At 37.3% G+C, this 27,297-nt stretch overlaps 2 protein-coding genes across 3 annotated transcripts; one reads left to right on the top strand and one right to left on the bottom strand.

The window, feature by feature from the left end:
* The first annotated feature begins 1,273 nt into the window (after positions 1-1,273).
* Positions 1,274-10,096, top strand: LOC763984 (deoxyhypusine synthase). The gene is made up of 9 exons (XM_030984361.1): positions 1,274-1,386; positions 3,882-4,108; positions 4,730-4,897; positions 5,451-5,669; positions 6,299-6,385; positions 7,129-7,234; positions 7,734-7,837; positions 8,887-9,012; positions 9,756-10,096. The coding sequence occupies exons 2-9, from the start codon at positions 3,917-3,919 to the stop codon at positions 9,894-9,896; spliced, it is 1,143 nt and encodes a 380-aa protein (XP_030840221.1). The 5' UTR covers positions 1,274-1,386; positions 3,882-3,916; the 3' UTR covers positions 9,897-10,096.
* A 4,528-nt stretch (positions 10,097-14,624) lies between these two features.
* On the bottom strand, positions 14,625-26,778 carry LOC587502 (MFS-type efflux pump MSMEG_3705). Of its 2 annotated transcripts, XM_030984366.1 has the most exons (11): positions 26,675-26,778; positions 25,759-26,028; positions 24,399-24,517; positions 23,592-23,739; positions 21,609-21,771; positions 20,853-21,075; positions 19,409-19,599; positions 18,532-18,616; positions 17,867-18,065; positions 16,524-16,644; positions 14,633-14,677 (listed from the first exon to the last, which is right to left on the bottom strand). In XM_030984366.1, the coding sequence occupies exons 2-11, from the start codon at positions 25,992-25,994 to the stop codon at positions 14,651-14,653; spliced, it is 1,512 nt and encodes a 503-aa protein (XP_030840226.1). In that variant the 5' UTR covers positions 25,995-26,028; positions 26,675-26,778; the 3' UTR covers positions 14,633-14,650. The 2 variants fall into 2 exon arrangements, with proteins under 2 accessions (XP_030840233.1, XP_030840226.1); XM_030984373.1 differs by having other exon boundaries at positions 14,625-16,644.
* Between the last annotated feature and the right edge of the window lie 519 nt (positions 26,779-27,297).

Consider the following 27,297-nt stretch of genomic DNA (forward strand, 5'->3'; position numbering starts at 1 on the left):
AGATATACTATGGTTTGTACGTATCATGTTATTTTAAAGTTTTTAAACTGTATAATTTATGTGAAGTTTGTTTTTCTTTTTAAGGCCCCACCAAAAGCAATTTGTTTCTAAGGGTGTCCTTTACCGTATTATGTTTACTATGTTACTCAATTGTATGTACATGTTTCATTTTTATGGTTAAAATAAACTAAACTGATATACACTAGAATACTTTGAAATTTGTTATCCAATGTACAAAAATTGAGAATGATCCTATCTGTTTGGATTGAAATCAATAAAGTTTGTATTTGAATTTGAATTTGTAACATGTAACAGTAGAGGTGATGCAGATTTTTTTCTGCCCCCCCCCCCCCCCCCCCGAAGAAAAAACATTACTCCACTGGTTACTGCCATTTATTATATTGTAACAAATCAGGGTTTTAGTATTGGACGAAGGTTAAGCATTTTTGTTGTACGCGCATGCGCTATAGCAATATGGAGCATCGTTGATTTAGCAATTACCAAACTGAAGGAAAATGAGCATAAATTACATATTTTGATCATGTTGGTGCAATTATCATATTTCTTTTGGGGATATTACTTGTATAGTAGTGATCTAATCAGGAATAAGGGGTTATACTGAAGATTATATGTGAAGATTTTATGGGATTAGCAGAAATGTTGTGTTGAAGTGTTGTTTTACTAACGAGGACATAATTGTTCTTTTATACGGTTATGTATAGGGAAATTTTTAAGATGGGCAGGATTGTGTATTTAGGGCTTTCCACTGCACTATATCCGTTGTACAGGCCAGCCTCACCGAGGCTAACCTGAAGTTTGCACTCGTGTTATCATACCTGTTGCATTGACCAGGTGAGCATTAAAGCCTTTTGACTTACAATTCAATATTCTGATTTAATTTCTTAGAGCAGTGAAATTACATTGAGTGATTAAGAAGAGATGAATGATTGATTGATTGCTCGAAGGATGTTCAATTGACTGTTGCTGTGCACAACGATTGGGGTGACCGATTGCAGTCGAAGGATGCACGATTGTTGATATACGCCCTGTGACGTGAGCAGTGAAGAAATCCAGCCATCAAGCTACGGGCATATATTTTGTCCAAACGAACGACGGGGAGCACCAGGCCAGACACGGGCATCCTGACAAATACTCCGTGTCAAGCCAAGGTGGCAAAATCGTGTCCGTTACAATATAGAGATTTAAACATCTCCAAAAAAGAAGGGGGAGAAGTCTGTAAAGATTTGTCTTCTCTACTACACCGTACAGGTTGCATAACGGTACCACTGTATGAGATTAGTGTTGTGTACATTAAACACGACTGCTACGCTTCAGCTCAGCAAGGCCAAACACGGAACATAAGGAAGTTGTAATATTGTTTCTTTGGTAAGATACTATCCAGTTATGAAATGTCTTGTGTCTATAAAGCTTAAGGAATATGCCACATGCATTATGATCAATTGTAAGGCTAATACTTAGCATGACTAGTCTTAGACCGAAAGAAAGTTTCAGTCTCTGAGTCTGATATCGACCATGTCGACGGTGGTTCCAATTCCGCTGAGATTGCATCTGGCTCCACTGACCGCCTCTAGATCAAGCCTCTAGCCTCTATGGCTATGGGGAATGCCAACAAATGTCAGTTTTATTAAAGAAATGACCCATATCAGACGGTTATTTCTGTCGAGACTAGTCTAAGCTAAGTGTAAGACTAAACATGCTAAAAGAAATCATCAGTGAAGTTTTCTAAATCAAAGTTCAAACTGTTGTTGTTGTTAAAGTTGATACTCTAAGACAATCCCAAATACTGAGATAATTACATAAATAGAAAGCTTTTAACCCCCATAATAACACCAAATGGTGTCCACCCGACAAAACAAGTTTAGAATAATGAATTTATTCGAGTAAACTCTACCAAAATATCTAAGTCTGAAACCCGGAAGTGCACGTAGAGTCGGGCCTCTATCCGTGACGTCACAAACGGGAGTCATGGGCTCAGTGAGAGTGAATGGCAGTGATATCCCTACGTAAATGCTATCCTGTCAGAGCTTAGATTTGTTGTTGTTAAGGAGTATATTTGATGGATTTTCTGTTTTCATTTGAATGAAGAATAACGAAGCAACATTTTCCAGTCGCTGATTTCTTTTTATATCCTCATATTCACCTATTTGGTAGAGATTTAAGACGAGTTTACTGCTTAGGAATTAAAGTTAAATCGTGCACTTATGAATAGGCGGATGCATTGTATTGTCATCAGATGTACATGAGCAGTTTTGTAAAACGAATAGGTCTAGAACTATGATAGTACTTATCATAGATGTGTGTGACTGCCTCAAAAAAGGATACAGTACCAGTTAAACATTTTATGTTGTAAAATATCAAACTTGAACGAGATCATACAAGCGCGCTTCCTCTATAATATTTTGGCGAGTGATGCGGCTCTTGCATGAACGTTCGTGGAGCGAGCAGAATCGGGAGGTAAGACCAAGCCGCTGCTCTAGGCGGCTGCTTGCTTGTGATGGAACGTACGTGCGCTAGTTATATGTTTATCGGCAATTGCAAGAGAATGAAAGCGACGTTGCCAGCTAAGAAAAACAACTAACAAAGACTTGCTCCTGACTACCGGTGTCAGAATTGGTAGATGAAGGATGTTCAGGGCCAAGGAAGGCGAAAGACATGGGGAAAAAGGAAGAAGAAACCATCGGGAGATCGCTGTAGTGTATGGTAATGAACTGTGCATGGGTAGACAGCTACTGTTCACTCCGTGCCTGGGCCGATTTCAACACCAAAACAAAAATTACATCGACTAATAGCACATCGTTGGCATGTATATGTCATAATTTTTAAAAGGGGAATTGATATTAATACTATGAAGTACTAGGGGAAGGTAAAGAATTGTACATAGAATTATGATTTATTAGACTTTTCAGCCTTTGAAACAAAAATATGCAGAAAATCGTATCACTCTGCACATGTTTGCTATGGAACATCCGGGTACGTGAATATACTCTCTCCCGGACGTGAGGTCATAAATAGTAGACCAGCGTCGTGACTGATTTTCTATGCAAAGAGAGGCGGATATTTTAGACATTTCAATTGAGGATTTCGAGTAGACAGGATTTTTTTGTGATATACTAAGTAATTGAAAAACTTAAAAATAACATATACTTGCCGTAGGTAACAAATTAAGGGACATTTATTTGCTTAGAGTATCAACTTTAATGTTAGACAGAGTTGGACCACTCGCATACAAATCTAACTTTTACAATTACAAATACAATACCAATAATGCTATCAGTATCAGACGTGATGTAGCATCACCAGGAAAAGAAACATGGAGGCATTGTATGAAAGAATGCAATTCTGTTTTTAAAGAGCATGTGATGATGTGCTGAGCTGGGGGTAGAATCTAGAGTCTAACTTTTAGACCGAATTAAGTTTCTGTCTCTTTCGTTTGTTGCCTCTGATCTGGGTAGGGTCACTCCAGAGTCAAGCAAAGCATAGAGAGTCAATGCTAATGCGTATTGACCTCTAGCACTGCACTACGTGTTAATAGGCAGCATTTTAAATACATGAATAGTCTACTACTAGTCAATACACTCACAACACACAGATGCACACAATTATGCCGATGGGGTTGATCGGTAAGTTTGACAGTAGACTCACAATTTGGATTTTTAAATTATTCTTTCTAACATCGGAAGTTGAAAAAATTGTATTTTACTGCTATTTAGGTGTCATCAATTGTCACTAAAGTACTGATTTTAAGTGAAATCAGTTGAGTTTTTAAAATGTTGAGTAGATCTATCAATAGAAGAGGTTTTGATACACACAGCCAGGATAGTATGTGTGGGGTGTTAAAATTGAACATTCTTTTTTTTCAGACATTTCTAAAACTAGTGGATGAATCGCTAGTAAGATGGCTGCACCTCCAGACTTAGCAACATCAGCTGTCATGGTCCAGAGCTCTGAGATGCCAAAGGATTCTGTAAAGGTCAAAGGTTATGATTTCAACGAGGGTATTGATTATCACAAGCTTCTACAATCGTTTAAGACATGTGGATTCCAAGCAACAAATCTAGGACTGGCTATTGAGGAAATTCAAAAAATGGTATATGCAGCAATTATATATTTGATTTTTTTCTTCTTCTTCTTCTTTGTAAGGCGTATATGTGCGTGTCACAACTTTCTCTCTCAATAAGCTATGGTCTACACTATTGGGTATGGTTAAGTAGATAAAGATATGTTTGCCTAAAGCATTTTTGCACTAGTTTAGCCAGGAGGGATTAGACCTCCCTGCATAGTCACTGACAGGTGGTTATCTCATCAAATCAGCTGTCAATTAACATAAGAGGGACCATGGGCATGGGGGACTAACAGTCACCGATTAGGCATTGTTTGCTATATAGAGGGCGCAAGTGGCTTAAAGTAGTGCAGTGGGGCTTTAAGCTACTGAACTTCAAATAATAACAGTAAAAGTCTAAAAATGCAATTTGAATATGAGATAAATTAACTTCTTACCTCAGCCATTTACTTGGTAAATTTCTTACTTATTCTAAGTATTGAATTGAATACTGGCCCAGAACTTCAAATAATAACTGACTAGTTTAATCAAACATTCAAGATTATCTGGTGGTTTAGGTGCTAGTAACTCTGATTTATAAGTCTCTAGCTTGATGTCTTTTCTCGTAGGTAATGACGCCAAGTTCAATTCACAAATGATTCATTTCAGATATCCAAGAAAGAAGAAGGATACGATGAAGAGGAAGCTAAGAAGGGAGCTGAGCTGAATCCTTGCGGGCGACTCAAGTCAAATTGTACCATCTTCCTGGGGTACACCTCCAACCTTATCTCATCAGGTCTCCGAGAAAATTTTAGATTCCTAGCCCAACACAATTTGGTGAGAAGCTAAGGTCTAGCTGTGTATGAGTTCAAATATATGTACAGATCATAGATTTGCTCTGACTCTGAGTGCATTTTCAATTGTCCGAAGCCCAAAACGCAGTGGAAAGGGCTTTTGACCATTTCAAAGTTATCTAAAAAACTAAGAGCCATGTGATATTTTTGTATAATAATGGATGTGTGTGCCATGGTTTATGACAAAATAGCAAATACAGTCAAACCTGCTTTAGTGACCACCTGTCTACAAAGACCAAACACATTTTTTGTTTCCCTTGAAAATGGTTTCTCATTGAATCATGTACTAAAGGATCCTGTCTACAAAGACTACCTGTCTACAACAAGCACATTTTTTTGTTTCCCTTGGGGGGTTGCTGTAGACAGGTTTGACTATATTAGGAATCTAAACTGATTTAAGAACAAACTTGTTTTTAGCTGAAAGAGTTTTGGCAAGTTCATTATCTCTATCCCTTTATTTCATTTTCATCTCTATACATCTTTATCTCCATCTCCTTTAAACTTTGTCTTCTTTTCTTTTCTTCCGTTACATGTAGGTCGATTGCATAGTTTCTAGTGCAGGAGGAATTGAAGAAGACTTCATCAAATGTTTAGGAGACACATATATTGGTGATTTCAGCCTGAGAGGTCGTGACCTGAGACCTAAAGGCATCAATCGGATCGGCAACCTGTTGGTTCCGAACGAGAACTACTGCAAGTTTGAGGACTGGCTGATGCCGATCTTAGATCAGATGTTGGTAGAACAGAACACAGAGGTGGGTTTTGATGAGACACCGACGAGCCTGACACGCTTTACCAACTGAGCCAACTCGCGGAGACGGCGAGTTGGTTCAGTTAAAAGCGTCTGCCTGTCGACCAAAGATTGTGGGTTCGAATCCAACCCAGGCGGATGGCTGAAGCCTGCATTGTGTTTTTAACGAGCCGCTCCCCTGATTCATAGACGTAGGCGTTGTTACAATGGAAAACACTTTGTCCCTGGGATAGGACATTAAATGGAGACCCTGTGTAGAGGAGAGTCGCAACCTTTGCGCGTTAAGAGCCCACAGCACTATTTGTATAAGAGTAGGGGAAACCCCAGTGTAGTGGTCCACCTGCATGCCCCTAATCAGTTATACCGGGAGGAGAGACCTTAGGGTCACAGTGAATCAGTTTGCTTTTCCCCTCCTAGGAACAGGTGATGCCAAATACGTAATAATGATAATAATTATTACACCAGTTTGACATAGATTTAACCCAAAATATGATATTGCTCCAAAGGGCATGATATATACAACCAATTATTAGTTGTTGTTTTGTTTTTTAATCATGATAATCATATTGGCAGTTTCCATGCTCTTCAATGGATTTCATTCATCATCATAACGATTATGTGTTTATGTTACAGGGTATCAACTGGACACCATCCAAGATGATCGCTAGATTAGGCAAAGAAATCGATGATCCAAATTCTGTCTACTACTGGGCATATAAGGTACATGTCATTCATTCTCTCTATGCCTTCTTTCATTCATTCAGTATCTCATTAGAGGTGTCGTAGTCAAGTGGGTTAAAGGCATCGTTTAACAGTGTTAAATCAGAGATGCACGGCCCTACGTGTTATCAGTGTCTGTGATATGGCGTAACATTGAAGCCCTAAAAAAATTGCGCTTCAAAATGATCAAGAAGTGCCCAAAAAAGTAAAAATCTTTGAGTGACTGGTATTACCATATTCTATTTCCCCAGTAGACTGTAGTGTCATAAAAAAAACGTTAAGTTGATTTCGGTTTTCCAATCATAATATCTTGATTAATCAGACAGGCGATCGGCTTGCAGCATGAGCTAAATCCAGGATTTTGTTTCAGAATCTGAGACAAAGTTACCCAATCCCTTTAAGCACTTGACTTGAAATGCAAAAGTTGTGGTTTGATCCCCTGACACAGCACTAATGTCCTTTGGCAAGTCGTTTATCTACATTTGCCACTCCATACCCATGAGAGGAATGGGGATCCGGTAGAATGAAGAACGCCTTTGTGTTAGTAATTTCCAAATGCCCTCACGATGACCATATGGTAAGAATACTCCCCAGGGAGTGGAGATGGTGCACAGTGTGCGTGAATGAATCCAATGACTGGTGTAATAATATCTGTAAAGGGCTTAGAGATGGTGTATCATACTAAGCTCTAAATAAATCCAGATTAAGTATGAAGCTGAATGATTTTCTCCTTCATTTTTCAGAACAACATTCCAGTGTTTAGTCCTGCCCTAACGGACGGTTCATTGGGTGATATCCTCTACTTCCATTCCTACAAGAATCCTGGTCTAAGACTAGATATCGTAGAAGGTAAGTAAACCAGGAGGGTGTTTCACAAAACTGGTCATCAGTGACAAATGACAGCTTGTATTGTAAGCTACTGAAATCCTTGCTTCTGATTGGTTATCAGCAGATTTGTCACTGATTTTTGCCATTTGTCATTGAAAAAAGCCTTTGTGAAACGGGTCCCAGTACGCCTATTCTCTTTATCTGGCTATCAATTCACCCTTGACATTTAAAGGGGAAGTCCACCCTTGACATTTAAAGGGGAAGTCCACCCTGATATGTAGTTGGTTTTCATAGATGCAGATAATGAGAGAAACACATCAGTGAAAATGTGATTAAAATCCGATGAAAAATAAGGAAGTTATGAATTATTGAAGTTTCAAGTAATCAAATTTAGAAACTCTGTGTTTCTTACGAGGTTCCCTTTCTACTATGCACTAATTTCCGACATAAAGTCATTTTTTGATAATGATAGATAGAATTTTGTTTGATAATTATTGTTATTATTTTTTTGTTTACACAGATGTCCGGAGAATGAACAGTCAGGCAGTGTATGCAGCACACACAGGAATGATCATCTTAGGTGGTGGGCTGGTCAAACATCATATATGCAATGCAAACCTTATGGTATGTAACTCATAAATAGCATGTACTGCATGCAGCAACAATGATTATGATAATAATAATAATAATTAATGATGATGATGGTAATAATAAAAATGGGTTCTTGTATAGCACTCATGACTGTCAGACTTGAAACTGCTGGCGCTCCACAATGCAAAACTTATGGTATGTAAGTCACTTAGCCAATACCACAGGTACACTTAATCAACTGTAATTAAAACCTGAAATAAGTATGAAACAAAAGTTTGCACAATCTACTTTTCAAGAGGGTTTTATTGTTCACAAGTAAGGTATATGACACTACTCTGAGCAACATTTTTTAGTCAAGTTGTATTTTTATATTCAAAATAGATTTTTACTTTTCGATAACTCAAAACAATAAAATTGGTTTTGTGCTTGTAATTGTTCTGAAGACATTGATCCTGCTTTCCCATGGCCCCTGCCATTCTACATCTTCTATAGAGGGCAGCATCATGATTTTGGAGTGACACTGGGTAGCAAAGTGCCGATGGTGTAATGGCAGGGGTTCCCTTAGTGTAGTTACCGTCTTGCAATTTCTCGCTACCACAACTATGGTATTTGGCCATTGAGGGCAGCATTGGCCATGGGTATATTCAGCAAAGGCACTTCCGGTCTCCATACAAATACATTGGGTCAAGAACTGGAAATTCCAATAGAAAGTATAGTTTTGGAGTCAATAAACTATATCTAACAGATTACGATGGTGCCTACATAGATCTCATCAAATCATCAGGGGAGTGCATTAAAAACCTGAACAATAGTTTAGTAAAGTAAGGAATTAGTTGACACCACTGTACATTCTCTATGGAAGCTGGAAGAAACCTTGTCTTATCGTCTTCCCCGGTATCTTATCTGCACTTGTGCTGACCTGCGCAGTGTGGGAGGAACGGGTAAGTTACTAGATAACGTAGGTTAAAAAAAAAAATTCTATTTTATACAGGTTGAAAAAAAATACTCATGATTTGTTATAATAAAATAAACAAAGAAAAAAAAAACTTTTTTTTTTTTTTTTAATTCTTGATATTTTGTAGAGGAATGGAGCTGACTTCTGTGTATTTCTGAACACGGCTCAAGAGTTTGATGGGTGCGATGCTGGAGCCAGACCAGATGAAGCTATCTCGTGGGGTAAAATCAAGATGACCGCTTCTCCGGTCAAGGTGAGAACACAATATTCAATATATGGGACTTCACGAGGATGATTTCTATACAGCTCATGTGTTTATGTACAGTAGGTAGAGAGTGTGGTCTTTTCAAAAGTAAACAATGAAAACGATACTGTTTGTTGATTTTTATTACTAAAACCTTATGAGGTTTAATCAAGATGACTGCTTCTCAGTCAAGATGAGAACACAATAGTTAGCATATGGGACTGTCACTGAGGATAATTTTGTTCAGCTCATGTGTTTTAGCTGTGAAGAGAATGTTGTCTTTTCAAAAGTAAATGATGGAAACGATAATATTTGTGGATTTTTATTACTGAAATCTCACAAGAAACAATCAAGATGACTGCTTCTCCTGTCAAGGTGAGAACACAATGTTCAATATATGGGAATGAGGCTATTTTTTTCAGCTCATGTGTTTTAGGTAGGCAGAGAATATGGTCTATGGTATTCAAAAGTATGGATTGGAAATGATAATATTTGTAGCTTTTTTTTCCCTTGTTGTCATACAGTGCAAATAGTGCTTCATTTAATAAGTAGTTCTGATAGGACCCTGAAGTGTTTCTGTGCAATCTTGAAATCCATGTTTTAGTAAGATTTGTTCTTAATTTTTGTTATAAAGTTGAAGTTTTATGATAATAAATGATGATAAGTTTAATTTATATAACGCAGCTACAATATAAATATACTCTACTGCACTGTTTTTATACTTGGTGACTTGTTCATGTCTCTTAATGCAGGTATATGGTGAAGCTACCATGCTGTTCCCTCTGATTGTAGCCGAGACCTTCGCACGCTTTGTTCACTCGAAAGGGCACGAGAAAGAAGATCAGCCGCTGAGCAAGAAATCAAGAAACTCAGACTCTCACATTGCAACATAAAACCGAGTGCCTCGGACTGACTTACATCCCATGAAGACAGTGTGTGATAAAGACTTAGCATGCACTGGGATGGAAAACTAAAACTAATGTTACATCGTAGGAAGTGGAATGTGGTACATGGTGAGCATATGCTGTCAAAGACTTCAGACTTGTTGGAACATGGAATTCAACAAATGGGACTGAAGCCAAAAAAGTGCCTTGTGGTGCCGTGGCTACTTGTACGAGCAGTATCAGACACATGGAGAGGTGTCATGGTCTAGTGCATACGTTGCTTGATTGTGGACTACATGGTTCGTGGTTCGAGTCCCACTGCGGGACTAATGTCCTTTGGCAAGATATAAATCTACATTTGCCACTCTCCACCCAGGTGAGGTAAATGGGTACCTGGTAGGGAGAAATTCCTCGGATGCTTGAGCACCTTATCATGGAACCCGGGGTAATGATATGGGAAAACTCTAATACTCATCATGAGGTTACCCTGGGTTAACGACATATTATTATCATCATTATTATTACATCTCAAAGACTGGGTTCGATTTATAAGAGACAGGTTGGGCGATATTATGAGGAACAAATATTCATGATGGTTAGTGCTATTTGATTAATATTTTGGGCCAATCTGACGGCAAAAGAGGCTCTGTGTCGCGAAACCCAACCCCCCATCATACAATGTGCCAAGTGATATGAAGTAATGGCCTTTGGGCGGAGTCAGGGGGTGATAGACCAACTATTTGGTCTGTTCAGAAACCCTTCATGCTATAGTCATAATGATAAAAATCATTGTGTATCCATACAGTCCAATTTCTCATGACTATTATAATTCTTTTGTATTCTGGTGATGGTAACTAAAGTTTTCTTTAAATGCAAGAAGCTATAAATGAATAGGGTGTTCCTCAAAATGCCATGAAAAGTGATGTACAAAGAACACTTGTGACACCATGACTACAATAAATTGAATTTTGACCTGCCAACCAGTACGATTTAGTCGTATTTAGTACGATTTTTAGAAGCAAATACGACAGTACAATTTTCCTTAATAAAATACGATTTTCAACAAAAATAAAACTATATTTTTTTATTTATTTTTTTTTAAATATTTGTTTAATTAATATTTGGTGTGTGCGTCCGCCATTTTCAATGGCAAAATGTCCATTCTGTCCTGTAAAGTATCCTACAAGCATCTCACATCGGCAATTTGGGGATGTTTATTGGTTCATCGAACACACCAGTCATGACAAAATAATGCATATTCAACCAATGATCAATAAAAAAAAATCTTCCTGTAGGTAGAAACTGTAAGGGGCATTGATTCGCGTAACAATCCATGTTTATTTTCAAGAATACAACTTTTGTCAGTAAAATAAAACTTTGACACTAAAGAATACAGTTTTTTGAACTCCAGAGGTTGGCAGGTCTGACATTCAGTATTTGTATAACAGTGATGGTACTTTCTAGTACAGGCATATTCTCAGCTTGTTTTCATGATCAGTTAAAGGTACAATGTCCCTCTTGCAGCCAACCTCAAATGCTGTAGAACTTTGCAGGAATTATGAATATGTCATGTATGTCCTATCTGTGAAATTTAAACGTTAGCAGTGTCCTTATATTCAAATTATGCAAGGAAACCTGTTTACTTGCTAGACTTCATTGTCAGACACTATTGAGTGACTGACTGGCTTTTTTTCTTCTTTGGTAATAACATACATGAAAATAGTTGTAAAGGGTACATGAGCATTTGTCTACATCAATAACCCACTTCTTGTGATGGCCAAGATTAGACTGATTGAATCTTTGCGCAGCATAAAACGTATGACCATTCGGTACAATTGTCTGAAAATCAAGACTATTACTTTTGGGCTCTATAGCCCTAAAGTCGATTTGACAACTAATAGTTGTTATTTTCCCACTTGAAGACATTTTCAAGCCCCACCTTTTTAGGGAAGTTCTAAATTAGTATTATCTTTCAAATGCAGTTGGAATTTAACTTTTTCATTGTTTTGGCCTGCAAATGGGACATAGTACCTTTAATATTAGATAATTTGGAAAAATGTGTTAGGTTTCATTACCTGATTTCTCTGTCACTGTATTTATGGTTTATTAAATAAATACACAAACAAGATTCACATATTTTATCAGTGTATTTCATAAGTACACTTTTATTTTCTCTTTTAATTAGTACTACCGTATACATGCATTCCCAGTTATACAGCAAAATATCAAATCTATATAAAATATAAAGCCCTATAAAAAGAAGTACATCTTGCATTATTGTAATTTCTTTTAAGTTGTGTGACAATAGCTTTGTTTACAATACCCATAATGACACAGTTCATGAAAGACATATCTATGATAATGATAATACAAAAAACAAATATAATATGACATTAAATCTCTGATGATTCTTGCTATGATTATATCATACATGTATATTCCTTTAACCCAAGTAAATTTACTGGTAGATGATTAATATAATTGTGATAATATGATACAATTATGATACATAATTATAATATATTCATATTATTCTTTGTTACCTGGAAAAGTGTATACTTTTATCCATAGCTTTACACATTAATACATATGAAAAAGAAAAATATGAATGTTAATCTTGAATAGTCTTTTTACTTAAAACTAAAGAAATGGTATTAATTGACACTTCAGAAATTATCCTCCAATTATTTGACATTGAGGTCATTGAAAATACACTGACAGATTTGCAAACTTTGACAAATTAGGAATTGTAAACTCATACAGTCGTAATCAATAAATGCTGGAATGTTCATTGGTCTCTCAAATGAATTATTCAAGCTAGTGTTAATGCCTGCCTGCATTATAATATTTTTCATATGAGTCGTACATTAATTGACACTTCAGAAATTATTCTCCAATAAATTGACTGTGTCATGAATCCAAATATTGACTAGGCGGCAAGCCAGATGGGCTTGACCTCTGACCTTGGGCATTATGAGTTAATGCCCTTCTGGCCCTCAGAGGGCAGTACAGCAATTCGAGGGTTCAGTGACACAAAGACGTAACTCCATATTTTGCCAAAATTAGTATTTGATATCAGAATGTTCAGAAAAATGTGGGCTTTCCAGGAAACGCAAAGACTTACACACCCAACATCCCATTGAAGTCAATGGCTAGTGAAACATAGACTTCAGGCCCAAGTGCTGAGTGACACAAACCACTTTTTCTTAAAATGGAGTTACACCTTTGTGTCACTGACCCCTCAAATTAAACATCACTTTTTTTTTCTCAAAAGATTGGTGTGTATTTACATGCAACATACAAGACATTTTTACCCAAATACCTGCAGGCATGCTTTGGACGAACAATAATTGGTATACAAAATAACGAACATTAGAAAGCTTAAACTTAAAGGTAATACAAAGTTTTGGTATGGGGTCATGAATTTGGGTCAAATGAACATATTGGAAGCATATGCGATCCTACAATATTCAGTGATCGTTGTCGCGGTTGAAATCGAGTCTACAGTTATGAAATTGTAAATACCGTAGTTAACTCTTTATGTTGTATAGCTCCCTCTCAAGGTCAGGATATTAATTAAGCTATAAAACAATGTTTCTTGACAAAAATCAACCTATTAGCTATTCTCGTTTGGAAATTATATATCACAACTACATATTCTGAGATTTTCATGGTTGCAGCTACCATGGTACGGTCGTAGGCGCTATTTGAAATTCATCAAAATTTACCGGGAGCACCGGTAAATTTTTATATCCAAATTTTCTTGAAAGCAGAAGTGTTTTAAGGGCTAAATTTTCTAGTGCTTATAACACATCCACAGGGGCATCTAAATATATCAAAATCGTAAAGATTCACTATCCACCCAATTTTCAAAATTTCCTTAAACTTTGTATTACTTTTAAGTACAAGTAGAAAAATTGTTTCTTCTTATCCATATCCTTCTAAAATATACTTTAAAACACACTATTGATTGTTCTTAACATAAGATAAGTTCTACTTCCAGTATAGCATGTTTATGATGATTTTTGGAAGGTTTCAATGTCTAGTTTTACAAATAAACAATAAACCTCTTTCGGTAGTTTGAGCTTAAAGTACAGTTATTAACAGGTATTCTGGCTTGCCTTCAGAAGAAATGAATGAAATCATCACACTTTTACACGCCATCAACTATATTTGCAGTTAGTGCTTCTCAATTCCCGACTTTTGATTCATGATCTACATTTATCAAACAACATGTATTCATCAATAATAATTTATCAGGCAGTTTAAATAATAATTTATCAGGCAGTTTAAATAATAATTTATCAGGCAGTTTAAATAATAATTTATCAGGCAGTTTAAATGGCAGTTTAAATAGCAATTTATCATATGCTCAATGATTGTACACAGTGGTCATTTGCAAAAGAGCAACAGCGCTAACTTTGTATTACAGTACGCTGGCCTTACTATCTTTCCCTTTTAGAATGAATCAACATTCATGTTCTTTATTGAAAAGCACATGAAAGGTTCAGAAATTGAAAAAATATATATATGTTATACAGTAGGCTTCCGGTTGCACCATGTGAGAGAGAGGGAGGATTGAGGAGTCCTGGAAAGGACTCTCAGTAATCTTTCTCGAGTGTGTGTAGTCCTGAAAAGGACCGTTGGTGTAGTCTTGAAAAAGACTGTTGGTTATCTTTCTTAGCTTATAGTTCTAAGGAGAACTATAGCGCCGGTTGGAGAGGATGGGTGGTAGGAGTGGCTCAACGTTTCGAACAGGTTGACTATCCGTCGTCAGGAGTCTGTATACCCTGTATATGTTTTAATGAGGTATATTTACTGGTCATAATGTAAAATGAGGTCAACAGACTGCAAAATTGCGTAACAAACAAAAAAGAACAAGTACTCATTGGAATGTGTGTCTCCACACCCATTCCGAAGACGGTACAAAGCATTGATCAGGGTTACAACCTAGTCACACCGACTCCAGACCGAAAAAAACAGACCAAGCAACAAAAATACATTACCCTGAAATTCCTGAATGGACTGTTCTTCAAATCATCATGACATTCATTATTTTCATTGTATTGCTACATTGTTAAGACAAAAATGTAATGTCTCTGACAGCAATAATGATAGGGGAACATATTGTCAGGAACTTGAAAAACTTACCAAATTTGATTGAAAAACATTGATTTTGAATCTCTCAACATGTTGCCAAATTAAACATTTTAGAGCTTATTTTCATTTTTTTCAATTCCTGTTTCTCTTCGCAAGCATCTGCCATATTTTGTAGGACTCAGAATCAAAAGTTATTGAGCCAAACCACAAAATGTGGAATGATTGTTGCGAGAGGGTTATTCACTGGTGCCACAAAGGAGCCGACTCTGAATAATCAATCAAAGGGAACCCTGATTTCTAGTGGCGATGGATAATGATTCTCACAGAATCAAATAAAACATGCACGTAGGTTCAAGACTACAAATATATATTGTCTGTAAAATAATTTCAAAAGAAAATGTGGAATACCACAATAAAGAGAAAAGATAGGTAATTTAGCTAGTAGTACTGTACTCAAGCATACACGAAGCCTGCAGTCTAATAACAGTTGTGCTTTTCAGTAAATGTGATTTTTCACTCAGTTTTACTTACTTTTTATATATTTTTGCTGATCAAACAGCACATCTACATGTAGTGCATATAACACAGCTTAAGAATTACATTAAGTCACTACCTCTCCAAATACAATGCATTACCACAACCAATCATTGTCTTTTAACCCATACTGCCCCAATGAGGCATTTTTTTCACAGACAGTACACATAAATTCCATAGAACAGTATTTTGTCTGGCATACAAGGAGTTAATAACTCCCTAAACCATTCTAATCCACTAAACGGGCTAGCTTCATCTGATTGGTGATGAAAAAGTGGGATATTGTTCTGTTTTAACAATCAGTACCCCCTTGAAAAAAAATAATTTTTAAAGATTTCAAAAAAATTGGTTTGGTAAGCTATCACTTGCCATGCTGCAAGCTTCTTGAGACCTATGTCCTAGCTGGCGCCATTGCTGAATCCGTTGCTGATGACTATATGGTAGAGACCGAAGAAGAGACATCATCAAGCACCATGTTCATCAGGGAGTCGTTTCAAGAAACCATCAAAAGTACAAGTTCACCAACATCGTTTAAAACGCTGGTTAATTGTAATACGAACTGGAACTAATGACCGTTTCGTGAAACGATGCCCAGATGGATAAGGTAGGCTGAACATGAACGCTCGGAATGCGGTACATCCATGAACAGAGATTGATGCCAATATACTCTTTCTCCAACGTACAATCTCTTTCTACCATATCAGCGTTCTGCATAAGCAACAGCCCCAGCTACGACAGAGATCTTAAAGGCCATCTGTACTAGTTTATAAGACGGATAAGACCATCCTGCAAGGTCACTGACAGGTGGTTATTAAATCAGCTCTCACTTAACATAAGAAAAAGAGGATCATGGGGGACCAATGGTCACCAAATTGTTTTCTATATAGTAGTACAGTGAGCTTTAAGATGGTTACAGGGTAGCAGGAAAAAGCTTACCAAAACAGGTAATATTTGACCGATTGTGAAAAAAACATGATTTCGGAACATTTTGTGTTAATCCACCTTGGAATCTTCTTGTCTCACATCATCAGCTAGGAGAGGACTGGAATCGGGAACGTCCAGCGCTTCCTTGCGACGGATATCCCTCTTCACAACCAATATACAGATGGCAAATATGGCAGCTCTGAAAAGACAAAACATCAATGAACAACGATATATATTTAAATTGTTTAAACATACTTGTGGCTTACACCCAGTAAATAAAGATCGATTGATTGATCTGTAATTGAAAACAAGTCAGAAAAAATCTTGGAAACTGTGGGATTTGAACTGCATCTACTGCTTGCCGTGCAGCGACCCTACCACCAGGCCATCATTAGTCCACGGCACAGTCATGATGAGCTACAAACAAATACCTAAGCTCTCCTGATTCATTCTTTTATTTACGTTTTAAAATCAAAGGCAAGAAATTAAGCAGCTCTGCTCAGAGAGATCTTTCACAAGAAAATCATCTTCACCACAAACTTTGAGATTGCTAATATGGCAGCTCAGAAGAAGAGGAAAAAACAAGATCGATATTCACATTACAAACTCGCAGTGTCTGTAAATACCATCATGTAAGTAACTTACCAACATCAGTGTAATTAACATCATGAAGCAATTTTTAAATCAAGTTCTTCAATTTAAAGTTGGATTATGATTTATGAGTTTATGAAAAAAGAAAGATTGAAAGAACTAATCAAATCAGCTCTCCCTCATTAAATTTATTCCACCCAATAAAATAATATTTTATATTTTCATTCATTTTGTACTGCCATTCGATTCCAGTCTGTCCTTGCTTTGTTGTGAGTGTTATAGGTAAGAGTCCAACCCTCTCTCGTTCCTTATCTCCCTTCTTTCCTGTCCCTTTCACTCCTTTTATGTTATGTCTACCCAGTTTATGTATTTGTGCGTTCCCTTATTATTGATATACTATTTTTGCAACTATAAGTTATAGGGGGCTGCAATCTACAAGCCCAGCTTTTCAGCAGAACCATGACCAACCTGTTGTATATGCCTGTTGTACACTGTGGACTAATTACAAATATAATGTTAAGTTTCATTGTTTTACTATGTACAATGCAATGCCATGGCCGTCATTGTTGGTCAAACAGCTTGTGAGCGTCAAGTAACGCCCGGCTGGAATGCTCCCCAGGGAGTGGAGATTGTGCTCACAGTGTGTGCGGGCAAGCACTGAATCTAATGACTGGGGTAATAGTATATTTGTAAAGTGCTTAGAGACATTTGTATTAAGCGCTATATAAAATTTAAATATTATTACTATTATTATTATGTACTTTATTTTATTTTGCTGGAAATGGAAATAAACGAAATGAAATGAAATGAAAATGCTTCCATATACTTACGCCAATAAGTAGCAGCCGGGATAGAGGATATAAAGAGCAGCACGGAGGCCGAGAGCTTGCTCGATAGGGGGTACAAGAAGGGGCATGTTGCCCCCAATGTTGCTGATGATGAAGAAGTAGTAAGCGATGGCCGTTGTTCTGATGTTCGACGGGACCAGCTCTATCACCACAGCTAAGGTTACACTGACCCACATTTCCCCTGCACAGAGGTAAAAGACGGTCATCATCATTTCACACATGAAAAACATTTTGAAGGACTTTCATATCACATAAAACTTACAGAATAAAACATTTTGAAGTTAAGAATAATAAAATATCTAACAGATGTCATTAAAGATTGATAATAAATACAAATTATCCATTGCAAAATTTCATCTTAAGTATCCAATATGTCCACTGGTTAATTTTATCTCATAAAGTTTTCTTTATTTTGACAAAAGAGTAATTGATACATTGCCTTTTCTATAAAACTATAACAACTTGTGGAAGTCTCAAAATTTTGAAAGCCCAGAAATACTACTTTATGTGATAAACTTAAGATGCTTCTGACACAGCCAGGCATGGACCGACAGAGCTAGACTTTTTTATGGAATTGTGTTTAAGTGTTAAATTAGAGTCTGTACATGCAGACTATGTGGGAGCTGAAACACACAGAGCATACTTGCCTATGATATAGGTAGGGATCTGGAACACAAAAGCCCACGGTGGCTTGAAGAACAGAGTCCCAGCGGCGAAAGGAGCTGCTAATGTCTGGTCACATGATTAAAACAAGACAAAAGAAGGCTAATTAAATTCAAATCTAAGCTTAGCCTACATTGATAATGAGCATTTATATAAAGGATACACCAACCATTATTATGAAACCATAATTTTAAATGCTTATGTTAAAGCCCCTCTAAAGTGTTGGGAGCCCCAAATTCCCCCCAAATTTGATGGCGAAATTTCTCTTAGATTGTATCATAATGTGAAAGAAGATGTAATTTAAGACACACTTCTGCAAAGATTCCCTTCCCCCCTCCCCCCCCCCCCCCCCCAAAAAAAAAAAAAAATGTGTTTGAAGACAAATATTGATAAAAGAATACATAATTTAGGTTTTCGGTTGTACGCAGAAAACCTAAATTTTGTATAACTTCATCAATATTCAACTTCAAACATTTGTTTTGGAAATCCTTTCAGAAATGTGTCTTAAATGACATCCTCTTTCACATTATGATTAAATTTAAGTGAAATTTTTCCATCAAAATTTTGGCCGGGGGCTCCCAACACTTTAGAGGGGCTTTAAGAACATGGGTTTTGAAGAAGAACAAATGAAATAACAACTTTTCAAGATTTATAATTATAAGGAGAAATATTTATGCAATATAATATCTGAACTGTGTTTAGTTTTTCTTGACAGATCAACTGCATCACCAAAATGACTAATTATGTTACCTAAAGATTTGGAATGAAACAGTTCCCTTCCATAACTACCTAGCCATCCAAATTTAAATGTAATCCAATCAATGACGCTAAAATCACTTTGCTTCATGCAAGTAAACTTACCAGACTTGCAATCAGCACCCATATCCTGGCGTACGGTCCCCATTTGACCAATCTATCGGAGATAAATCCTCCGAATACTACTGCAATGCTGCCCCCTACCAACGGAATCCAGGACAGCCACTGTCCAGTGCTGACCTCCGGGTAGTATGTTGTGAAGTACAGCTGGGTGTTATAACCCCACACATAGCCAGCTGAAAGAAATAACAAAAGTAACAGTTTCTTAGGAAACATAAGATCTACCAAATAGGGAGGCTCTTGCCCCTTGCTAAAAATATATAAAAGCTCTGGGCTCTGTCTTATAAACGGTTGCGATTAATCACATCTGATTTGCAATTTAAATCATTTGCATCTATGTACTTAAAGGAATAGACCAGTTTTGGAAACGCCCTCCTCTCAAAAAATGACATGGAAGCTCTTATTACCAATCATGTGAAAGAATATGTTTTGACTAATAGGTGATAATACAAATTTTGCTGGGAAACCGCCTACCAATTGATATATTTGGTAAATTATTATATCTATCTGGACTGGATAGATATAGCGCGCGTGTTGCGTAGTCCCATATACATCTTTCTGTGTACAGTGCTTGTAACTTTACCATGACTGGGCCAAATTTCTTATCATTTTGATGATACCAGAACCTTGCAGTATACACACCAATACTTATATGCTAGATGATCAACCTTTTCTGACCGATTCCACAACGTTTCTTTCACAATGCAATCGGATGAACAGAACTGGTCTTTACCTTTAAGAGATAGGAGACTGTAAACTTGCCATTGATTTGAGGACTTGCAATTTGTTTGGATCAATCGCAACATACAGGGCCCTGATCTGATAACAAGTTAATTTTGCTGATGTACAAACTCTTAGACTCTTTTGTTTTTTGTATCGATGCACAACAGGATTGTTGATATATCAAGGTAATTCTCATGGTCCTAGGGTCCTTGTTATGACTGCCCATTATATATCAGATGATAAGGTAAATCCTATATCAACAAAATATACAGACATTGAAGGTCAGAAAACTAATGTTATCCTATTTGTATATCATTTTACACTTCTTCTAATACATTTGTATAGTTTAATCAAAAAGTTATCTCTCAATGTTTTAAAGAGAAGGTTGAGTTCTGGGAAGAGGTGAAAAATAATTTGTGAGCATTATATCATCAATATTATGCAAGTGTGGAAGAACATCAGATAAAAAATGTTCCCTGAAAAGCATGGCTCTTCAAATGCCTTAATATTCTAAATATGACATGTACGTAAAAGCGTAAAAAGCGGCTCAGATTTTTATGCCTCATGTTCATGAATTTCCATATAAATATTTCTGTGTACAGACAGTACAGTGATTGTAACTTTACCAAGCAAAGTTCTCAATATTCATTTTAATACTTGTAATAATTTTAGTAAGCCATAAATCTATGGACACTACACTACTGACCTCCATTTCTGATAGATCCAGCAAGACACAGAATCAGTAGGGAGGGACTACAGAAGCAAGCCATCACCATCTTTAGCTTCTGCAGACCGCTGGTCTCGTAGGACTCGGATCTCTCCTGTAGCGATGCGTTCCTTGTTCTTACCGGCTCTTTCACAGTGAAGGCTATGAGGGCAGCGACTAGGAAACCTGGTACACCTGCAATCCAGAAGACCCAACGCCATCCCTGAACATTAAAAAAGAGAGACCATTGTAATATTACAAGTTTACAACACTCAATGTCAGCCTTGCAGATCATAAAGAGAGAATTTGTTAAATGCAAAGACTTTGGGGAGTTCATACAGAGGTGTCATGGTCGAGTGGATATGTCACCGAACTGTGGATCACAAGATCCGTGGTTCAAGTCCCGCCGCGGTACTAATGTCCTTTGGCAAGGCATTGATCTACATTTGCCACTCTCCAACAAGGTGTTAAATGGGTACCCAGTAGGATGCGAAAGTGAATGTGGTTGGATGAGCAATTGTGCGCTTGCCTGGCAGAAATGCTCCCCAGGGAGTAGAAAATGTGCATACATTGTGTGCGGGTAAGCCTGAATCCGATGACCAGGGTATTAATATGAAAAGCACTTTGAAAGGGCCTGCAGTTCTATTACTATTTTTGTTTGCCCTTCCCCCATTTAACAATAGATATTTATGCATGTAAATGCAACTAGCAAAGGTACTGAAACACTTAAGTCACATATCATCGTACGGTCCATACCTGCCCATTAATGTTAGCTGCTGTTATAAAATCCCCCAGAGCATAGGACAAGCTGTAGCCTGCATAGATGCCAATGTTATAGCCTCCCAGGGCTATCCCACGAACATTCGCAGCAAAATAATCAGCGATGAGACTAGAAGCAAACGGTGTGCAACCTGCCTCTCTGGATAAAAGAAATAAAAAAGAAAATGGTGACAGATTTCTAATGACTTGTATGACATAGCATACTGCTGCTGCTTAAGAATGCATTATTCAATAGATCTATACAGTGAGGCCGTAATGTTAGGGGGCGCTGTGATCTGAATCAAACATAAATTCTGTTTTCTTTTTTTCACACATTATAGGAAGGCATTTTAGATGAGTTAATGAAATGACCTTTCTTTTCCTGTATTTTTATTCTGATAAACAATGGTCAAAACTTCCTTAAAACCAATTTCGTATTTCCTTCTATTGTTTTATCACTTAATGGCTATTTGCCATTGTACACTTCTTTGTAATGAAAAAGAAAAAGGGAGAATTTCTGTTATATAATGACCAATATATTCAAATTCAAATTCAAATTCAGATTATTGCAAAGGTTTACAGGCATTTATTCAAAAACCCATTCAGGACAGGATTTATTTTAAAAGCTAAATTGGTCACATGTTGTTCTTTAAATTGGCAACAATAACATACATTATATACCTCACTTAAGAAATCCAGCCATCTGATTGGTCGAAATTGCATTCATAAACTTAAACTATTTCTGTAAAATTCCCAGTGACCATGGTTAAAATAGTTCTAAAATCCCAGTAACCATGGTTACCGGGAAAATAGTTCAGTCTCCATGGTTACCCATAGGTTTTAGATGTTAAAAATGGTTTGAGCGATCGAGGATACCGTACGTGTGCGAAGAATTGGTCAGTTTTTTTCATACAAGACAAGACAATTCCAAACAAGACAAAAATGGCTAAAGAAAATCTCCCAAGATTTCAACTTATCAAATGCAAGACTCGCTGACAGCAAGAACAACAAAAAGGGTATGTGAAATTATCCATAAACATGTTCGTTTAGTTGCTGAAAATGAGTACCAGCATAGACGTAGACGAAAATAGATCTAGTAGTCTACTACTAGTCAGGGTGTCTGATCGCGCACCCGATGTTGTTTACTAAAATTATTCCCATAGAGATTGTACGCAATGCAGTCTCTATGCAGTCTACGTGCATTGCGCGACCATGCAAAAAAAGTCAAGTTTTTTTTTCAATTCGAGATTCAAACCTTTATCTGTTGTGATCCTGAAGGTGATACTCAATAAGTGAGGTGTCATATGAAGAGGCAGGTTCTTCTCCTATTTCCCCACAGGGCCGGCCCACCCCCAAAATTGTAAAAATATCTTGCTTAGACTAGAATCTAGATCTAGTCTACTCTCAAAGATACACTCATAAAAAACAACCGTGCAGATAAACTAGAGAAAGGCCAAGGTGGTGTCATTAGTTGACTCTTTTGTTTTTCGGCATATAAAAGTATTAATGACTGCTTTAATATTCAGCAGTCATTAATACTATAATGAAATGTCTCTAATAGCAATATCTATGTATAAGAACTTAGTCCCCCCCCCCAAAAAAAAAAAACAAACAAACAAACAAAAAAAATTGCCAATTTTGATCGGAAGTAATTATTTTTAACCTCTAAACATGGTGCTGATTGAAGCATTTTAAGGCTTATATTTCTCTTTAAAGTTCCTGGCATCGAATGCAACATTTTTGCTCTTTCTACTCATACATCTGGGGCCCGTTTCACAAGGCCTTTTTTCAATGACAAATGACAAGAACCAGTGATAAATCTGCTGATAACCAATCAGAAGCTAGGATTTCACTAGCTTATAACAAAAACTGTCATTTGTCACTGGTGATGACAAGCTTTGTAAAATGGGGCCCTGGTATATTTTTTAGGGGTTTGAATATCAGGTTGGACTTCCCCTTTAAAACTATCTGCACGCTTACCCGAAACCCAATCCGAATCTGAGAATGACGAGATGCCAGTATTCTGAAGCGAACCCAGTAAGAAAGGTCATCAGACTCCAGAAGGCTAAGCACCCTGCAAGCAGGAGTTTGCGATTGGTGATGTCAGCTAGATATCCAAGTCCAATACCTGACATTTAAATAGAAGATGGGTGGGAAAACCAGTAATGTATTATACAGCCCACAGTTTTGTGGTAAAGGAGTGCATAAAGTAAAATATTTTAACTCATCCTTGTCTACAAGATGGAGTGTTTTCATGGTCCAGAATCTGGCCAGTTCTTTATATTCCCTACACACTTGATTCAAGCCGCCGAAGATGGCGTTATCAACAAACTCTCACCAGCCCAGCCTGAGAACCTCTTTGCCGGGCGTCCTAATTTATTTATCACGCCATCTTAGGCTGGTAGCAAGTTAGTAGGGGGAGGTAGCGTTGGTGTGGTGGAGATCAAAATTAAATAGGCCAGATTATGGACTAGTGTTTTCCCTGCTTTCAATATACTGAATCTGGAAGGAGACTACATGTACATGAAATCCGTAGTACGGTCCGTGTTAATACGAAAATAGGTCCAGCTAGGATCTAACACTGATTTTTTTTCCTTTTTTTTTTAAATACAGCAGGGGAAAAGAAATTAACATGGAAGACAGTCTACAGTGTATATATCATTGTAGGACATTGCATAAGTTTGTCACTGACATTATAAACCAACAAATCCATAAAGCTATATGACAGATTCACTGGTTCATAATAACGCAGACGGGTCATACCATGGAGCTATTAGTTTTACCAACCTGCGAATGTGTAAATGACTATGAAGATCGGTCCAGCTAGGATCTGGTACTGAAAACCTCCTCCGGTTCTGTCGTAGTAACAGACTTCCGTCTTGTTAGGCCCAAGGTATGTGTCACACCTGTCAATCAAAAAATTAAAAATTAAAAAGTACAATGACAGTCATGCATGTACATCAAGAGAAATGTATTACAAAAATCTCAATGCATCTCTATGGTATACATGCACAACTAACCTTCGGTTTTTATCATTCTGTATTTCACCACAGAAAGTCTTTACTTGAATTGAGGCACACTACATTAAATCAAGTAAAGATATTTCATAATTTATCCATACAAAAAAGACGACATTTATAATATCAGACTCTTTTGCCATGACTTCTTCTTCTTCTTCTTCCTCCGTTGTTCTCGGAGATCTGCAGTTGTATTCTGCAAGCGTCAGTGTTGGTGTCTTTCGTCTCCAGCTGTTGACATTGTAGTTACAAACATTCAAGTGGGAGAGGAAAGGATAGAGGTACGGGCAATGTGAATTTTATGGAGGAAGAGTAGAATTAGAGTGTTCAGTCTATCATATAGATTTGATGGGAGCATGAGGTGGTTGGGAAGAAGTATAGCTTTTGTGAATGCAAAGCCATCATTGAAGTTGAAGTATGAGAGGGCGGTTTCAGAAAAGTGTCTGCTCTGCATTTCTCCGATGAAGTCACTTCGGTGTGACGCTAGGATACTACAGGAGGCCACAAAGTGGATATTATCCTCATCTTCCTGGTGGCAAAGACGGCAAGTGGTTGAGGTTGCTTTCTTAATGGTGACAAGCCTAGTTTGGGTTAGGTATGTGTTGCATGCCAACTGTGATCTTATTATGATCGCTTGCCTCAGAAACTGTGAGCTGCTGGTCTGTGGATACAGGAGCATTGGGTCTGGTATGGGCATGTTCCTCCATAGTGACAGGGACGACTTCTTTTCTATTGCTTGTAGGATGTTGTCATTCACTACGTCCATCACTGCCCTCTTGGATTTCTTCTTCCACAATGTGTACGGAATTGGGTGTTGTATGAGGGTATGGAGATCTGGGAGTCTGTACTTCATTAGGATGGCTTGCCAGGAGTTGATGGAGAGGGTAGATTTGGTCAAGGCATGTAGAAATGTCCGATATGACTATGAATTCTTAATTGCATTTTCTATTTCCTTCATTTTAATATCTTTTTCACAAAGCTTTTCTAAATGCTTGGTGCAACAAAATATAATTACATAGAATATACAAATTCTATATATGTATGCACTATATAAGTGTAAGCATATAGTATTTCTTTCATGCAATGTCTGCTTAAAATCCAAATTGCAATCATCTTCACTCTCAACTTACTGTACTTCAGTAGCATTCTTCGGACAACCAGCCTTGCCTATCTCTGCCTTGGAGACATTCTTGAGTTCCAGGCATCCATAATCACCATAGCCAATCTCTTGGGCCATGGGCTGTGTACAGATGGCCAGAGCATAGCGGTCAAGCTGATTCAATAGGTAGGTGACCAACAACAGCAGGAGGACATAGAGGGCGTAGGCACCTGTACGATTCCAGCGGAATTCAGTAGGTGTTGCCATTCTGATTGAAACTTGGTGGTCTGTTTCAGCTTATCTGGAATAAAGAATGAGACACACAAAATAATTTACTGGTATATTAATTGTTATCTTAATCATTTGCAATGAAACCTGCGAGTCCGACCTGATTAATTTAAAACAAGCTTATACATTTCTGGAGCCTTTAATTCTTGGATTTGCAGATCTAGATCTAGTAGAGGTCTAGACCCCTAGATCTAGATCTAGATCAAATATCTAGTAAAATCATCATTTATGATCTAGAATCTATCCATCTGAAGAAACCATGTGCCTTAATTTAATTAAGACCAACACAAATCTCACCATTCTTTTATTTAGATATCAAATCAATTTCCTTCTGCTATTTTAAACAAGTAGAACAACTCCTTAAAACGTTCTCAGACACGCCCTTCTCATTATCATACAGGCCTAGATCTACACGCTACTTCGAAGCAAGGAAGCGCACAGAAGGTAGTTTGAACGCCAGGACCGCCGGGGCGCGAGTTCGAGGCGCTCCGGTCAAAGTAAGTTACAGGAGCTAGAGTCGAATTCGGCAAAGTTTCCCATTGCCTGACCGCTACAGTTCTAACTGACACGATTAACCATTTACCATGACAAAGCTTTATCAAGTTTTATATAACATTAACATCAACTAGAAAAACCAAAACTTAAAGCCTTCAACTCACATTTAGTTTCAATTTACAACTTCCATCAGTGGTCGCGATCGTTTGCCCAGGCAAGCTTGCTCAATCACCGTATCTGTGTATTGTACAGATCAGCCGACCTTGCACGTGATTAATGTGTGATGTAAACAATAACTCTTATAAAATACGTAATAGATTTTATTTCAGCCGTTTTTAGGTATTCCGTATTCACGATACATTTACATAAGGAGCATGAATAAGTATATTTGCGTCATCAACATTTTGACATAAAACTAATAAAATGGAAAGTTTTATAGGGATACAGATTTACCTTATACTTGTTAGTATTTTGTATTTTGTAAGCAAGAACCGTTGTCAAACAACTAGTCCCAACAATAACATTTGTCCAACGCGCGAGCAGGACGCGAATTTTTTTTCCGTACTCGAGAGAGCAAAAATCCCATGTGCGCATGCGCGTGGACTTATGATTTCTCTGCTACTTCCCATACGAAATGTACATGTATTCGCATGTACTGTGCACGATTCGCGTTCTACGAGTAAACGATGGCATAGTAGTCTTCAAACACAGACTCTGATTTGCCAGTTTGACAAATCAATATGCGTATGTGTCGCGATGTGCTTATTCAAGTCTGTGTAGTTGTATG

Source organism: Strongylocentrotus purpuratus, unplaced genomic scaffold, assembly GCF_000002235.5.
Source record: "Strongylocentrotus purpuratus isolate Spur 01 unplaced genomic scaffold, Spur_5.0 spur5_contig_833, whole genome shotgun sequence".
Classification (NCBI taxonomy): Eukaryota; Metazoa; Echinodermata; class Echinoidea; order Camarodonta; family Strongylocentrotidae; genus Strongylocentrotus; species Strongylocentrotus purpuratus.